The following is a 16,660-nucleotide window of genomic DNA, read 5'->3' on the forward strand; positions in this document are numbered from 1 at the left end:
ATGCCATCTTGATGTGCATCCACATGATTGGTCACGGTCGCAGACCAAGAATCCCTGTGATGACAGCGGCCTCCTCCAGTGGGTCAATGCGGCCTGCTGCAAAAACTACTCGGGAGCAGCCTGAGGAACATCTTGGAGAGCTCAAGGCTTCTATCCGGCCTGCAAATTCCACATTCCCCAGTCCGATCACACAACCAACGGGCCACGGAGGAACAAGTCTGACCCACAGGACTCAAAGAATCGGCTGCCACCGTCCTGGTGCTGGACCACAGGGCACCCCCACAGGGCCTGTGTCCATGCCTCGCTGGGTCAGAGCTGCCTTGAGGCCACGAAGGGGACCCAGACAATATCAGGCAGGTGGTTTTACTGTTCTGGCTGATCGGTGTACGCTGCAGGGAAATGAAACACTGTTTGTTCTTTGCAGATTTTATTTGTTTCTCAAATACAGGAGAGTTAATGTACAGAAGGACAAAGAATTTCATCAAGAACTGTACAATATTTACACGCTTTTTTTTCCTTTTTTTATGGAAAATTAGATTGTTTTCAAAATAAGTCATAGTATGCACAAACATCAAAATGATAAAAATGAAATGACTATTTCCTCTTTAAATATTACTTATTTATACTCCTTCTTCCCACACGGGGAAACGGATAGTTTACTTATTTTTCTTTGCACCTGCATGACTGATGATTGAACTGAAGCACAACAATGTTAAGTTTCAAATAAATTTTCCCATTCTTTTTTTTTCTTTTCTTCCTCTTGTTTCTTTTGTTATTTTACACCCACTGTGTTATTTCTGTCTCGACGTCTGTTCTTTTGTATAGAGGGGAAGACGGCTTGGATATGTGGGTTACAACTGTATACTGAACCTGTGGGAAATAAAAAGGTATTTAAAATGTTAGGGCAGCAACCCAGCGCTTGTGAGAGTTTAAGTTAAAAACCTCCTCATATAAATAATAAAAATGTGTTTATATATTATCACACAGCGGACTGGTGCTGCCCTTCACATAGCACAGGATGAGAGCGAGAGAGAGAGCGTTTATTATCACATTTCATGTTTCTAACCGTGGACGAGTCCATGTTCACGCTGCTCACGGCACACTCTACACGCAGTTTAAAAAGCATTCTCACCCTCTTCCACTCTTTTCAAAAGCCAACAGCTGATGTTAGTCTTCAAAAAATAATTTATGTAAAAACTAAGTGGTAATAGTATCTCTTTGAACTATTGTCTTTATGACACACAGTTAACAAGACGTCAGTGGCTCCTCCGTCGACTTGGCGTTACGGCTCCTCGTCTTTGTCCTTCCGCCTCGCGCTGCTCCCTTTTCACCAACGGTCAATTCCCTCTTGACCTGCCAGTGACCCCTGAACCAGTGGGGTCCCCGCCTTCTCACAAAGTAAGACATTTCTTTAGTCATTGATCAACAACAAGAAAAAGAACAGAGGCCAGTGTCCGAGGTCACATGAACAGACCCCCTCATGTTCGTCAAGGGCCTCAAAAATTCATCCTCAGATCTTAGAGATTTGAAGAGGGTCTGGGGTCTGTACAGTAGGATCCTTCTCTTTCCATTTTTTGGATTTTTTTTTTTTTTTTTTAAATCCTCTTTCTTTTACTCGTTCCTGCTCTCATTTTGTGGTCGCCTCAGGCTTTGGTGCTGAGCGTGAGCAGCTCAATGAAGGAGCCGAAGAGGGTGTCCAGCCAGCTCTGGTTGGCCATGCACTGCTGCACCACTTCCTCTTGGCCCGGGTCCTCGGCCGCCTGCTCGATGGTGTTGGTCTGGGAAAGCGGGACGGAAACACAGACGATTGGGATACATATAAAAGCTGGCTCTGTGTAGTCTAATGCGAATAAACATGACTCAAGCATATACCAGAACTAGAAACATGCTTGCTTACCTCTTTCTTGCACTGTAAGAAGGTGTGGTATTTATAGTGATGCAGGGAGTGGTAGAGACTGTAGATCCGATATGAATCGGTTGACAGTTTAAGGTCCTACAGGGACAGAAAAAAAAAACAAAGGAAGAAGTCAGATTAAGATTCAGGTCAATTTTATCAACTTCAAAGGAGAGAAAAACAGAGCCTCAGGGAGTATTAATCTAGTTCTATGTAAGAAAAACTGAAAGTGGAGCAGGAAACTTGCAGCAGGTGTTAGAGGGGAAGCTGGTACTGTTTCACCCTCTCGGCCCTCTGTGACCCATCTGTCGCCCGCCCTTCACTGCCTAGCTTTTTACAGTAATGCTTAATTTTGTTGTCGCTGTGGTTTCAGTGTCACATCGAAACCAGAAAGAATCACCTGCTTACAGGCTAAAAATCTCCCTCGAAGGTCCACAGAGGTCCTGTTCGTGTATTAATATTTGACAACTCGAAAAAAGGAGAAGAGCTTTCCTCCTAAAAGGGCATTTTTTAACCATTGCAGTTTCTTTGACATAATTTTAATTATCTATCACAAGTCTCCTGACACTCTAAACATTCACACACACACCTACCTGTGGTTTAGGCAGGGACTTTTTGACTCTGTTGAGGGTCTTGCGGTTGTAAGCATCCCCGCTTAGCCGCACCCTCACCACTCCTGAGTCCAGGGGGTCTACAATGATCTGGGGGTAAGCATGCAGGACCTCCTGACAGGGAAGAGGCAGAAAGAGAAAAGAGGATAACAGGTCAGCAGCTGACACGGTGTTTGTGGTTATTGAGTAAGTGATTATTTTCATCACCAACGAATCTGTCCATTATTGTTTCAAATGGTTATTGAGCATGTACAGTGTCAAAAACCCAAGTTGATGTGTGATGATGTGTGTGATGTGAATTTACATTGTCATAAAATAAAAAAAGGCTTAAAAAAAAAAAAAGCTAATCCTCAGGCCTGGGAAGCTGAAAACAGCAATTGTTTGGCATTTTTGCACGATATATGACGGAAATGATAAGTCAAATTCCTTTTTAGTGACTAATCAATTAATCTACTGTTTCTACAGAGCTTCAAACTGAAAAGAAAATGAAAGATGTTATTTCAGTCCTGAAGGACAGAGAGGGAGAGAGAAGCAGTGCATTCAGGACAGATTACCTGGTGCTGAGAGCTCATGCTGACTCTCCTCAACAACCTCCTCTTCTGTTCGCTGAGGATGCTGTCAATCTTCCTCATCGGTGGGAGGTAAAGCTCATCTGTTGGCCAATCAAGGTGGAGGAAGTTTCATTAGTCATCATTCATGTAGCTGCCAATCATTTTAATACCAAGGGCAGATTCAAAGCAGCTCTGCTGGCTGCTGATCTGTCAGCCTTGCCGGGGCTTCCCTTCAGCCTGTCACACCTTGTTTATTTGGATTTTCAAAACCATTAAAAGATTCATCTAGATATGCTACAGAATTCTCTAACAATTCCCCTGCTTCTTGTCAGTGGCGGTGATGTTTATTCAACCTGCACGCTGATCCTTCAAGCCCCTGCTGAAAATATCATCAAAATGCCTCAATGCAGACATTTAAGCTGCAGAAAACATGCTGCCAGGCAGGCAGGTCTGGTTAGGTTAGAGACATCGTCTTACTCAATACAGGCTGCATAAGAGCTTCTATTTCTGTCTCCTACATGTCAGTAGATTTATGAAGGAAGCTTTAATTGTCACTATGCTGAGGAGGCAGTGAGTGCCGTTCTCACCGTCTGTGTCCTCCAGGGCCTGGATCATGTCGGGGTCCAGGGCCGTGCTGACCAGCATCTCCACGTAGCTCCTGAACATCTCCCTCATGGCACGGTTGTTCACTCCGCCTTTCACTGGCACTGATTGGACGAGAGCCAGAGTTTCAAACTGTACAGAACTAATCTAACTGCTTTCTTGCTATGGCCCCAGATAAGATTGGAAACTTCAATACATTAACTTCTGATGGCAAAATGCAAGTGCAAATAATCAAAATGGCATCTCACTTTCATTCTCACTAGCTGCCTCCTCTGATGAGTCGGAGTCGGATGATGAAGGTATTTCCTTCAGCCACTTCTTCCTCTTCTTAGGCGGTGGCTCTGCCTTCACTTTGGCTGGCTTGGACTTGGGTGGGCGGTCAGCCTTTTCCTTCTCCTTCCTCTCCACCGCTCTCTTCTCCTCCTTCGCTCTACCTCGTTCTGCTGCGGCGGCACGTTTCTCCACTTTCTCCTGCTGCAGCTGCGCTCTCTTCCCCTCCGGCTCTCTCTCTTTCTCCTTCTCCTTAGCTTTGAGCACGGCGGCTGAAGCCTCCTTCTTCTCCCGCGGTTCTTTTGTCGTTGTGCTTGCCGTTCTGGTTTTCTCCCTCTGTTCGCGCTGGACTGGCGGAGCCGCTCTCTCCTCTTTCTCAACTACTCTTGGTGGCGCCTGGCTGGCAGGGGGGGAAGCCATTTTGGGGAGGGACTGACGTCTGTAACACATGCAGAAATAGTTTTAGAAATGAAACAACCACAGAGTTTAATGTCTATATATTGACAAAATCCATTCAACAGGTCATTAGAAAGAATGTCTGAAGTATTATTGGCCTGTTTCTATAGGTAGGGTTCTGTCCACCAAGGCCCCTGCACCTCCATCCATATGGTAGTGGCTACATGTTTCTGGAGTCTAAACCTGGACTCCTGGATCTAGGAGGAGCCCCTGGTATTCTCTGATGTGGGCAAGGCAACTTTATCCCTAAATCAAGCAAGTCTTAATTCAACAGGAATAGGACTTTTGATATGGTAGATACTGGTACCTGAGAGCAGGTGTGGCTCTGCGCCAAGGTCTCCGAGAGCAGACTCTGACATAGTCCTTCTTGTTGACGTTCTCCAGAAACTTGACATAGATTCGCTGGTATCGCCTCTTGGCATCTCCAAAGTAGCCAAGATACTGAGCCAGAAACAGGTTGTAAAGATTGAATTGTACAAAACCACAACTTTTATTACTTGCCATTACTTTGATTGATGAAACTGAGACAAAGTAGCCTGTATACAAACATTACAGCGTACTACAGTATATTTCTCATGTGCTACGATGCAGCTGTGACTGTGAAAAGAAACAACATGACTGTCTGCAGGTGTGGTTTGATAAGTGAGTGCTTGGAGGGGAACTCACGTTGCTTGTGGCGCAGAACTGTCTCTGTCCATCTTTGATCTCTGGGCTGAACTTCTGCAGCAGGGCTTTCTGCACCCTCCAGATGGGCGGAGGCTCACGGCCCGTCTGCAGGGCCAGCTGTGCCCACACACATGACACACAGGTAAGTCTCTGTAACTTGGCAGCTACTGAAGGATTCAGGTTTCAACTTATTTTATTCATTAAAAAAGGAGCACAAAGTGACTGTCCGTAATGATTTTTCCTTGGATTTAATAATCACTTACTCTATTTTTAGCCTGTACCAACACCTACATCAGTGTAATGATTTAGTTAAAACATTGTATTCGGTTTGTTGCATCTCTACCTTTTTCTTTTTTTTTTTGGCCTAACAAAGTCCTTTGTGTTTATTTATCTGTCAATGACACATGCACACCAACACACAGTCTAACAAATACCTTTAGAGTTCGAATGTCCTCCACCCGCACCACAAACTCGTCCCTTTCCCTGAAGATGCCCTCCCCTCCACTCTCGCTCTCATCCTCTTCACTCTCTCCAGCAATGGCAGCATCTTCTTGCTTCTGGGCAAGGTGCAGGGAGGTGATCTTAGGAGGTGGGGGCTCTTCGGGAGAAGCGGGGGACTCTGGAGATGGCATGGGAGACTCCTTCTGCGGTGAGGATGGGGGAGGAGGGGAAGTCGGAGGGGGAGTGGCCGGCTGAGGGAGAGTGGCGGGTGGCGGAGGCGGTGGAGAGGGGGATGTGGGAGCGACAGGGCTCGGAGGCTGGGAGTTCTCCTGTTGTTCTTCTGGCGGGGGTAGGGGTGAGGGAAGCGAGAGGGGAGGGAGGGGGGAGTGAGAAGGAGAAGAGGATGAGGTGGGAGATGGTGGGACAGAGGGAGGTTCAGGAGTTGCCGGTGCAGGAGGAATCTCAGGGAGGGGGGGCGCTGGAAGGAAAGGGGGGTAAGATTAAGATCACGGTCAAATTTACATATTAATTTACCACAGCATCAAAACAAGCACAAGACTTTAATCAAATATTCAAATATCACCTCCACACATGTATTAAGGCATACAGGAAATTTGTTAATGTGTGTCTGACATGGTTTTTGCAGGGAAAAAGTACCATCACCACATTAAAATTATTCAAGTGGCACCTACTCCTTCTCCCTTATTAAAAATTCCACAATATATGAATATGCAAATATTTTTCATTTCACAAGTTTAACTGCTAGACACAAGATGTGTCCTACTTCACTGTAAAGTCCGCTCCCAGTGTTTGTGCACTGGAGGATTCAGGTTGCCACATCACACTTGTACATGCAGAATATTGGACAGGGATTGGCTTCCAAACTAGTTGTGGTGTCACAAATCACGCTCGTGGGCCCGCCTCTTAAAATCAGATTTTCAATTAACCGAGAGAAAATTTACATCTTCAGCAGATTAATGTGAAAACTTCTAATGTCAAACTCTGCACATACATCATTCTACACAGTGAAGCTCAAACATTCAACTGGAGGAAGAAGAAGAAAACATATTTTCGACTGGGGGGGGGGGGGGGGTTAATAACAAATGCAGAATGGGACATTTTACTAGACTAGAAATAAAGCAATAGCTCAGCCTGACAGGAAAATATTAATTTTCTTAAGCCAAGCTGCAGAAAAATCAATGTGCCAATGGGACATGAGATGAATAAAAAGCTAACTCCCAGCCTTACCGTCAAGATTAGGGGCACCCAGGGTTTCCAGCTGTGGTTCTCTCTCCTCTGTGATATCACTCTCTTCATCCCCTCCTGTGCTTCTCTCCTCCTCATTCTCCTCCTCTTTGTTCTCATCCATGTCTCCATCTTCTGGCTGGAGGACATCAGGTTCATTGGAATGGGGCAGGGCGTGAGGGGTGTGCATGGCAGGCTGTGGGCTAAGCGTAGGGGGCTGCAGAGTGGGAGTAAGTGGGGACTGAGCAGGCTGAGGCTGAGGCTGAGGCTGGGGAGGTGGAGGAGATAGAGGGGGCTGGATGTTAGAGGTTAGCTGAGGAGTGTCATACAGAGCAGAAATGGCTGAGGAGATGCTCTTCTGGAGGTCCTGGTTCTTTCCGACGGAGTCCTCCTCATCAGAGGAGAACGACGGCAAGGTCTCCAGGTTCCTCTTCAGCTCATCTTCCAAGCGCTTGGGGCTGGAGCAGTTCCCCAAAGCTAGACCCCCATTCCCTTCACTGTCCCCGAATGGAGGTGGCGGTGGTGGAGGAGGCGGCGCAGGAGACAGAGGGCGCAGACCACCTGATTTACAGGGCGAGTTTTCACCGTTGTCATGTTCCATTCCTGGAGAGATGTCCAAGCCTGGAGGTCTTTTCCCTGTCTTGAGGAAGTCCAAGAATGAAGCGACGAAGCCAGCCTTGGACTCAGAGTCCTTCTCATCGCCCTACAAGTAATACAAAAGAACTTTCACTCAATCCACCAGGAAATTAGTGAACTCCACAACTATTAAGAAAATTTACTTGAATCAAATCATTTTCAATTCAACTTCATGTAACTTTTCAGCATTCTCTGCTTGACACAGCGAGGATATAATCCTGGGAGCTCTTACCCTGTCCTCCAGCCCCTCTTCATCAACTCCTTCACTCATCATCTGGTTCTTCTGCTTGTTCTTGTCCTGACTTCTGGTGCTGTCAGCGCTGCAGGGGGGTCCAGGACTTAAACCAAGTGACGGAGCAGAGCCCACTGAGCCATCCGACAAAGCAGGGTCCGTGCCAGACAAAGAGTCCGTCCTCAGCAAGGCATCGGAGGAAGACATAGTACCAATTGGTAACTTGATCTAAAACAAAACAAACAAAACAGTAAGATTTAAAGTAATTTTGCCTGAATGTACAGACATATATTACAAAAATTAGGAAACCAGGATGGGACACTCATTTTAAGTTATTAGTATTTAAATAACAGGACAATTTTAACAGACTGACTGAGCCTAACCCTAAATGTGATTAGTCTGAAAACAAAAAACAGAGTTAGAGTGAAAATGAAAATGAAAGGGATCGAATGGTAACACAAACTACAAAAACTGCAGGTATTGGCTGACCCTCCCTTCAACCACACAAGCAGATCCTCACTCATATAAAGACAGTAAGCTTCTTGTTTTATCTGCTTTTGATTGCTTTGATGAGGACTACGCAAGCCACCACATTTATCTTCAGCAACCAGTGTTTGTTTGTTGTTGCATTTATGAGCAACACACCAGCACTTAATTGACAGTTTGTTTAAAAATTTCCAAGCCTGTGCCACTGACCTTCAGAGGTGGAATAGGCTCGTGCAGCTGCTGTTGGGGCTGGTGATGGAGCTGCTGTGGCTGCTGCTGATGGAGGTGATGGTGGTGCATCTGATCCTGCTCCTTCCCACTCATTTCCATGTACATATCCTCTCTCCTTCCTCCTCTACCTCGGCTTCCACGGCCCCTGCCCCTACCTCGTCCCTCCACGCTGAATCCCCCTCCTACTGTTGTTCCACCCATCTCCCCCATCATCCCTCGTGGAGTGTAAGGCTCAGGCATTGGACGGATGCGAGGCCTGCCTCTTGGCCTCGGTGGACCTTCTCTCTTGGGTCTTGTGGGCTTTCGGCCCCTCTTCTTGGGTCCATCCTGTGGCAGAAGAGTGTGTGAACCCATAGAGGAGTAGCCAGAGGAGTGGTAGAAATCAATGTCACCCATTAAAGGACTGAGAGACCCACTTCCTCCTCCTCCCTTTCTGCAGCTGGACACCAAGTCTGGTAATAGGTCCGGGAGCCTCCGGCTATTTAACCGGATGTCAGCTGGCTGGTCGGCTTTATCCTCATCATCTTCAAACTCATATTCTTGAGCATAACTTTTCTTAGGCAGTGTGTTGGGGTCTCGGCGCTCCTTCAACAGGTGGAAAGAGCTGGACTTGAGGAGCTTCTTGGGACGAGATGAGCAGAAGATGGGAGACTGGAGGCCTCCAGGACCAGCTCCTGTGCCAGGTCCTCCAGGCCCAGAGGACAGTTTAGCTCCAGAGTTGTTAGGACCAGCAGAATTGGAGCCCATACCCATAGCTGGGGCCTGAGACTGTATCAATCCTAGCTGTTCAGTGTTGACAGTGGAAGGAAGCTCATGGGTTTTAAGAGAGTCTAGATCCAGAGTCATGGTGTTGTTGCTTGGTTCTTCCAGGCCATGACAGTATGGTTCATAACCCTGATCTCCACCATGGTGACCCATTATGTCATAGCTAGCTCCACTACTCCCCCCTGCTCCACCTGCACTCTGTCCAGCTTTCATGGAATCCATTCCCTCTTGCCCAGTGTGGCTGTCATTCATCTCTTCCTGTCCTGGTCCTGCACCTCCAGCACAGCTTGACTTGTAGTCCTCTGCACAAAACATATCTTCCATTCCTGGAAAAAAGGAGCGGTCCTCATCCTGAAGGAGGGAGTCCGGGAAGCAGATGGACGTCAGGGGTACAAAGCGGTTACTTTGTTGATTCTGGTCTGCTTTCTCCACTGGGCTGACTGTGTCAAACTGGTGCTGCTCTGAGCGCTGCTGGTCCAGCTGGCTCTGCTGAGGGGTGAGCTGGGATGAGAGTGGTTGCTGTGGGTCAGGTTGAGGCTGGGAGTGGGCGGAGGCAGAAGGTGGGGGTATATGGTGAGGGTGGGGTTGGGTGTGAGGGTGGTGAGAGTGGGTTTGTTGGTGCTGAGAGCTCGGGTGCTGCTGTTGTTGCTGCTGCTGCGGGTGGTGTTGTGAAAGATGGTGCATGTGAGATGGCGTTGACAAGCCCATATCGGGCTCAGAGAGGAAAGAGTGGAGTTCAGAGGCTGAGTGTTGCTGTGAGTGGTGGTGGGATGGGTGCTGCCTCTGCTGCTGCTCTTGCTGTCTGTGGCGCTCATTGCTACCTCCACTCCTTCCCCCGCTGCCTGCTCCACCACGCCTGTCCTCTGCAACAGCTACGTCTGTGCTGGAAGTCTGTGAAAGGGAGCGCTCCAGCATGTCCAAGGAAGACACCACTGAGCTTTGTTTAACCTGGCTCTGCTCATGCTGATGTGGAGGGGGCCCGTGGTTGTAGTGAGCCGCTGCCACCTCCAAAGCCTGGGACTGGAGTTGAAGCTGTAGCTGGGTGGTTTGGGACTGAGGCTGAGCCTGATGTTTACTTGAGCCAAGTGTCCCACCAGCACTTTCCATTACAGCTTGTTGTTGGCTGATAGAGTGCTGCTGTTGGGGATGAGAGTCCATTTTATGGTGCTGTTGATGTTGTGTATGAGAATCAATTTTGTGGTGCTGTTGATGCTGATGGGAGTCCATCTTCTGGTGCTGTTGATGCTGAGGGTGGGAGTCCATTTTTGGGTGCTGCTGATGCGGTTGGTGGGAGTCCATTTTGTGATGCTGTTGGTGTTGCCGATGAGAGTCCATCTTGTTGCGGGTGGTGTGAGACAGGACTGACTGCAGTAGGTGTGGTGGCTGACGAGACTGATCAGTGGGAGAGTCCATGAGGGAGGCGGCAGCTTGAGACTGGGAATGCTGTTGCTGGACCTCCGGTGTTTTCCGAGGATAAGGGATTTCAGCGCGCTCCTGTGGCTTCTTTTGGAGCTCCATTTGGGTGTGGGACGGTATCTGTGTGTGTGAGGACACATGCTGACTATGTGAGGAGTGCTGAGGAGCTAAGGAGTGTTGCGTGTATGGATCACCCCGGCCGTAGTGGACTACTGAGCCTAGGTTGTCATGGTGATGGAGGTGGGAGTGCACTTGTTCAGCATTGCCTCTCCCTCCGCTGCTCCTGCTGCTTCCAACAGACCTCTCGTTTCTTTGCTGCTGTTGATGATGGTGTTGTTGATGTTGTTGCTGTTGTTTCTTTAGTGACATCTCCAGCTGGTTCTCCAGTCCTGAGATGGACCCTCCAGACCCCGCGCTACCTACTCCAGCAGCAGATGTGGCACTGTGGGTACGTATGACACTCTGGGGGTGGTATCTCTCCTCAGAGGTCTTACCCATGTCATAGCTCAGCCCTTTCCCTGAGTCAGTGGTTGGGGGCACTGACTGGGGCTGAGGCTGTGTTTGTTGGGACGTCTGTTGGGGCTGTTGTTGAGGATGATGATGACCAGCCTGGGGAGCAGGACTTGCTTGGGCTTGCAGCAGATGCTGGATCAAGAACTCATCGTCGTCATCTACTTCCTCTTGGGACCTCTGAGAGCCCACTCCTAGCATGGAAGTGTCTGCCTTTGTTTTGGCGGAGGTGGAATGATAAGACTGAGGTTGGGAGCTGGGGCCTCTGGTGTCGGGGTAACCCTGTGGGGAGGCTAGGAAGGTGGGGGAGAGAACTGAGGAAATATATTTATTGGAGCCTGCACCCCCTGGAGATTGTGTGGGGCAGGAGGGCACTGGGGAGTGCAACCCTGGACGGATGATGCCTGAGTTGCCTGATGGAGAAGGGCTAGAGTCTGGAATATGATAAGACCCTCCACCACTGCCACCTCCACCTCTCTCATTGGTCATACTATTTCCCCCTCCTCCTCCTGACCCAGAGTTCCCACTTCCTGTGCCACTACTGCTTCCTCCCCCAGATGCTCCACTACCTGATGAACCACTTGACCTTAATAGGGCAGGGGAGTGACCTGGGGCTCCGTAGCCTAGTGATGGGCTTCCAGCTCCACCCAGAGAGGATGGAAGTGATCCATAAGCAGAGTCAGCTCCATATATATCAGTGGAGTATGACTGGCTTCGCCCCCCTAAACTGCCATAGCCTTTCCCACCCGTACCTGAGCTCAGGTCTTGGGCTTGTGGTGAACTGAAGCCTCCATAGGACTGAGCCAGGTGGGAAGTAGGTGGCTGATTAGGGGAATAAGACTGTGTCTGTTGTTGGGGTGGGGTCTGACCAGTAAGAGCAGAAGTGGGGGTCTTCACTGGGGGCACAGGAGAACCATAGCCTGAGAGGCAGGATTTGGGGAGAGACTGGGGTGCTGAGGTGGAGGTGGCAGGGGGCTGCTGCTGCTGAGGGGCTGGGGGAGGAGGAGCTGGCTGAGGGGGTGGTTGTTGCCTGGAAGGGGCTGCACTGGAGCTGGAGGTGGGGATTGAGTTGGAAGGATGAGCCCCAGAGGTGGCAGAAGAAGATGAGGAGGAAGAGGAGGTTGAGGACGCAGAAGGGGGTGTGTGAGGGGTTCTTGAAGATGATGCTGAACTGGCAGAAGAATAGCCACTGCTGGAACTGCTTTTGGTACCTTTCCCAGCTGAGGAAGAAGACGAGGAGGAGGAGGAGGAGGAATAGGGAGGCTGGATGATTGGCCGATACTGTTCAGTGCGAGAGGTGGGCTTGTGATCAGACGACGGGCTCTGGTCTCCCAAGGGACTGCAAGAAAGACCAGCATGCCTGTGGTGGGTGGCAATCTGCTGGTACCCTGCCCCTCCACAGCTGAGGTAGTGCTGAAGGGAGTGGGCAGCAGAGGATGAGAGCTGTGACTGAGCTGGTGTGGGCCGCTGGTAGTGCTTGATAACGCTGTCCTGCCGGGGCACAGCCCGTTCCTGAGCCGAATTAGACTGGGACTGGGACTGAGGTTGGGGCTGGGCTGAAGAAAAGACTGATGCATTGTACAGCTGGGATGACTGGTCCTGGAGCTGGGATGACAGCAGGTTGAACTGGTGTGACTGCAGGTGCCTGGCAGAGGACGCCTGGGCTGATGTGGCACTCGTGGGATCCTGGCTGCCCCTATAGGCAGCTGCAGCGGCACCCTGCGAGGACAGGAGTCTATCAAAACCCAGGCTAGACTGGGAAGGGGCCTTGATGTGTAGTAGGGGGTCATGTGGGGAGAGCAGGCCATTGGATGTGGGACTAAACGTAGGCGTGTCCTGGAGGGAGAGGGAGGCGGCGGGGAAAGAACGGCTGGAGAAGGATGCTGGATGCTGATAGGCTGAGAGAGCTGAGGAGGAAGGGAAGGAGCCAGAGCCAGGAAGGGCTCCAGAGATGAACAGTTCAGGTGGAGCAGGTGTGTGCATCGCTGTTTGAAAAGGAAGACATATTGCAATATTACTCAGTATCCATCACACTCTCATTTAAATAACGAAAGCAACCAAAGGTATTTAAAAGTTTAAAAGTATTCAAGAGTAAGAATATTAGCAAGTGCGATAAAATGTGTACATTTTATATGAAAATGCTCATATAGCAACACTGTCAGAATAATGATGCAGCCAAACATTGTGAGGTTCTTTAAATGTCATGTTGACTGTGGGGCCTGTTTGAATGTCAACACAAGAGGGAAGATCTAACACAGCCCCACCTGTCTGCCAGGATGGCGTGCGGAACTGCGAGAGAAGGGAGGAGGCAGAGGGTGGAGGCTGGGGACCCCGGGACTCCAGGGCTGAAATCAGATTCATGACGGAGGCATCGGGGGCAGAGGGGCTGGCATGGTGCAGGCCAGTGTCAAAGAGCCCCGACAGACCTTTGGGAAGGAAAGATAAACCCATGAAAATTAATTAAAACTGAAAATACTAACAGCTACCAGCAGAGATGTTGATGAAATCTTACACATACATAATCAGAATAAAAAATATAGGAGAAAGGATTTTAGATTCAAGATTTAATCTTCTCTAAAAATAAATAAATAAAGTTTATTTAGTGAGGCTGCTGCCACAGATTCAAATTTGAATCAGGCGGCCAACTATAAATATATCAACCCCTGTTGCTGAAAACAGCCCTTAAGATATCAGCAAACTGTATGAGGAAGAATGCTGTGACTACAGGCCTTTTCTGAAATCAGGTTTTAACATCTAGGGCTTCAGCTCAGTTGAGCTATAATGTGCACATTTTTCAATGACAATAATCTATCAGGGCCTGTGAGGACAGACACAATAATTCATTGCCAGGGCCCCTTATGGTGGTGACATGGAAGGTATGACATTTATCTCACCCAAACTCCGTCCAGCTGCTCCCCAAGCCCCGCCTTGGCCAGAGCTCCCTGGGTGGTGATTGGTGGCATAGCCCTGCAGAGGGTGTGGGGTCGCATAGGCTTGCCGGTGAAGGAGCTCAGACTCAGGGTGGGATGATCTGGAACTCCCATATACAAGACTACAGAGGAAGGGGAGTGGGGGATTGTGAAGTGTCATTAATTTCAGACTACATTTACATAAACTTAATCTGTTCCCAAAATGTGACCCTTGAGAAAAGACTGTCTAGGCTTGGGTCATTTTTACAACACACAAAATAGGACATGCAAGTAAATTGTTCTTCAATTAAAAATCAACACATCAGATGTCACCTCAAGGCTGCTCATTTGTTTGGTGTGACCACATGTAACTTCTCAACAGTGAGAACCAAAATCCCTAGGGAGTCTGATTTTTATTGTAAGTTAAAATCTAGCCCATCAATATCTAAATTATCCATGGCTGAATTACAAACCTGGCCATTATAAGAAAGTGTATTACAGATGATGCAAATCTGTCAAACCAGCACTATAAGGTTCATGCAAAAATTACGGGATATTAAATTTGCAATTATTATAACAGACCCACAAGACCCAACCACAATGTAATTTAGAAATTTACAGACTAAATGAGCTTCTTATTGAGCACTAAATACTTGCCAGTTGCAGAACTTTGCGTTATCACAGACAGATGAAATGCGTGGCTGGCTGGCCGACTGGCCAGATAACATGCTAGCATTTTTGCTGTTGGTAGCACCGCCTAGCAGCGATGCACAGCAGCTAAGGTAGATATGCAGAGACTAGGCCCAAACTGGAAGGCCAGTCCTTTACGTGTAAATACACCATAAGCAACCAATATGCAGACTTAAGTCAAGTGAAAAAAAAATACAGTTTCCTCCATTTATACCACAGACAAACAACTCATTTGTCTGCAGCCATTGATTATGTTAATGTAGCTAACAGCTGGATGGTGCCAGTCGACGCAAATGCATGCTAAGCTGCATGCAAACACCAGCAACTGGACGTATTTGTTTAGCCAAATATCACTTCTCATACGTGCATAGTGGCGTTCGAGTATGATCAGGTAGCCAAGTCGTGGTCAAAATATCTCAAATAATGTGCAGCTAGATGAGAGGCAACAGTGCTTGCGTGCACAGGCCTCAACTGACTTCCATGCAACAGAGCGCTAGCTTTCATGCTAACGTGAAGCTAAAAGACAGAGCTTTCTTTCACAGTCCTGGCGATTTTCACCATCTTATAAATTCACCCAGTCCTTTTTTCAATTTGTAGAAACCGTAAATCGCAAATCTGGTGCTGTGGAAATTACGTTTCCCACAATTTAATCATGCAAATTAACATAAACCCAACAGCAATTATCTAGATCACGCTTGGGCAAAATGCATTAGAAATCTCAGTTGTTAGAGCATGGCACCATCTCCACCTCCAGATTTTTATTCCCCATTTTCTTTCAAACGCAACAATTCAAAGAAGGCTTCATTAAACGTGTCTTCCCGGTTAATATGTATCAGTTCATCTTGTTGATGTCTGTCAGGGGGGCTGCTGTGAGGGGGTTTGCTGCGTCTGCACTCTTCGCAGTTCCTATCAATCCAGTGAATTTATCTATCAGGGTCTGTGTCCAGGCCTGCACACGGGGAACAATAATTCCTATGGATGCTCCAGACATACCCCCACCTCCAACCCGCTAGGTCCACCTAAAACCAACGTCTGTCAATCACACAATTCATATCCCCAACCTTTCCTTTCTCCACCCCGCCCACCCCCACGACACGCACACTGCTCCATTCCTGTTTATAATATTATTACTATGCAACTGTTTGGATGACAATGCACTCCACATAATGGCAAGGCATGGCACTATATATGAACCCAATGGCGACAATTTGTTTACATGGGCCACACCGTGCCCTGCAAAGTACCAGTGATGCATGCACATTGTCTGAATCCAATGCATACCTTGCTTTTGCCGATCTCTCGTAACTCCATCCTGCTCCTGCGCCCAAATCGCCGAATCCTGTTCCCGGGTAATTTCTATCCATTTATGTGTTGTACAATGTGTACGATGAGGACGAAAGCAACGAGAACGTCGCAGAGCAGATCACGGAAAAAAAAAATCCCAGTCTTTCCCGTTCTCGGTTTCAGGCTATTTTCCCCGGTTTCATAAGCAAGTCCTCAGGAGTGGAAAACAGCATATTGAAAGAGAAATGGAGGGGAGGAGGAGAAAGCTGGATGAAAAAAGAGGGGGGTCTACGGGGTTATAATCCAACCACCTCCAAAAAAAGCCAGCCTTTCTCCTTTTCCTACGCCTTTCACATTTATCATTTCCACGAATGCAAATGTAGTCCAAAATCAGTCTCGGTCATGATGGAGATGCCGCGGATTCGGCCGGTGATGGGCGAATTGCTGATAAACATTTGATTTGAATGCGTCCTTTTTCACCGTCTCTCCTCCCCTTTCTTTAGGCTAGTCTTTGCTACGCTGCTAGCACCAGAAAAAGATCGCAATCGACGGGCCACGTTGGTACCAATCATTCCCCACAGACGAGCAAAGAAATCCCCAATTTCAAAATCTTTTTTTTCTCTTTGCATGCAAATCGTTCCCACCCCCCTCCGGAGCAGAGCTGTAGGCTAGCAGCAGATGCTAGCTGTCAGTAACGACGCATCAAAATAAAACACGGTTGCTTTTATTTCCCCAAATGCTCGCTCCTCGTATTTCTACTTTCT

At 48.2% G+C, this 16,660-nt stretch overlaps 1 protein-coding gene across 1 annotated transcript; it reads right to left on the reverse strand.

Annotated features, from left to right (window-relative positions):
- Positions 1-1,556: 1,556 nt before the first annotated feature.
- On the reverse strand, positions 1,557-16,660 carry prr12a (proline rich 12a). The gene is made up of 15 exons (XM_041962494.1): positions 15,894-16,660; positions 13,908-14,065; positions 13,278-13,439; positions 8,302-12,998; positions 7,606-7,833; positions 6,741-7,440; positions 5,486-5,970; positions 5,052-5,168; positions 4,693-4,826; positions 3,908-4,368; positions 3,644-3,763; positions 3,060-3,157; positions 2,488-2,619; positions 1,898-1,993; positions 1,557-1,778 (listed from the first exon to the last, which is right to left on the reverse strand). The coding sequence occupies exons 1-15, from the start codon at positions 15,974-15,976 to the stop codon at positions 1,644-1,646; spliced, it is 7,806 nt and encodes a 2,601-aa protein (XP_041818428.1). The 5' UTR covers positions 15,977-16,660; the 3' UTR covers positions 1,557-1,643.

Source organism: Chelmon rostratus, chromosome 21 (genome assembly GCF_017976325.1).
Source record: "Chelmon rostratus isolate fCheRos1 chromosome 21, fCheRos1.pri, whole genome shotgun sequence".
In the NCBI taxonomy this organism is placed as follows: Eukaryota; Metazoa; Chordata; class Actinopteri; order Chaetodontiformes; family Chaetodontidae; genus Chelmon; species Chelmon rostratus.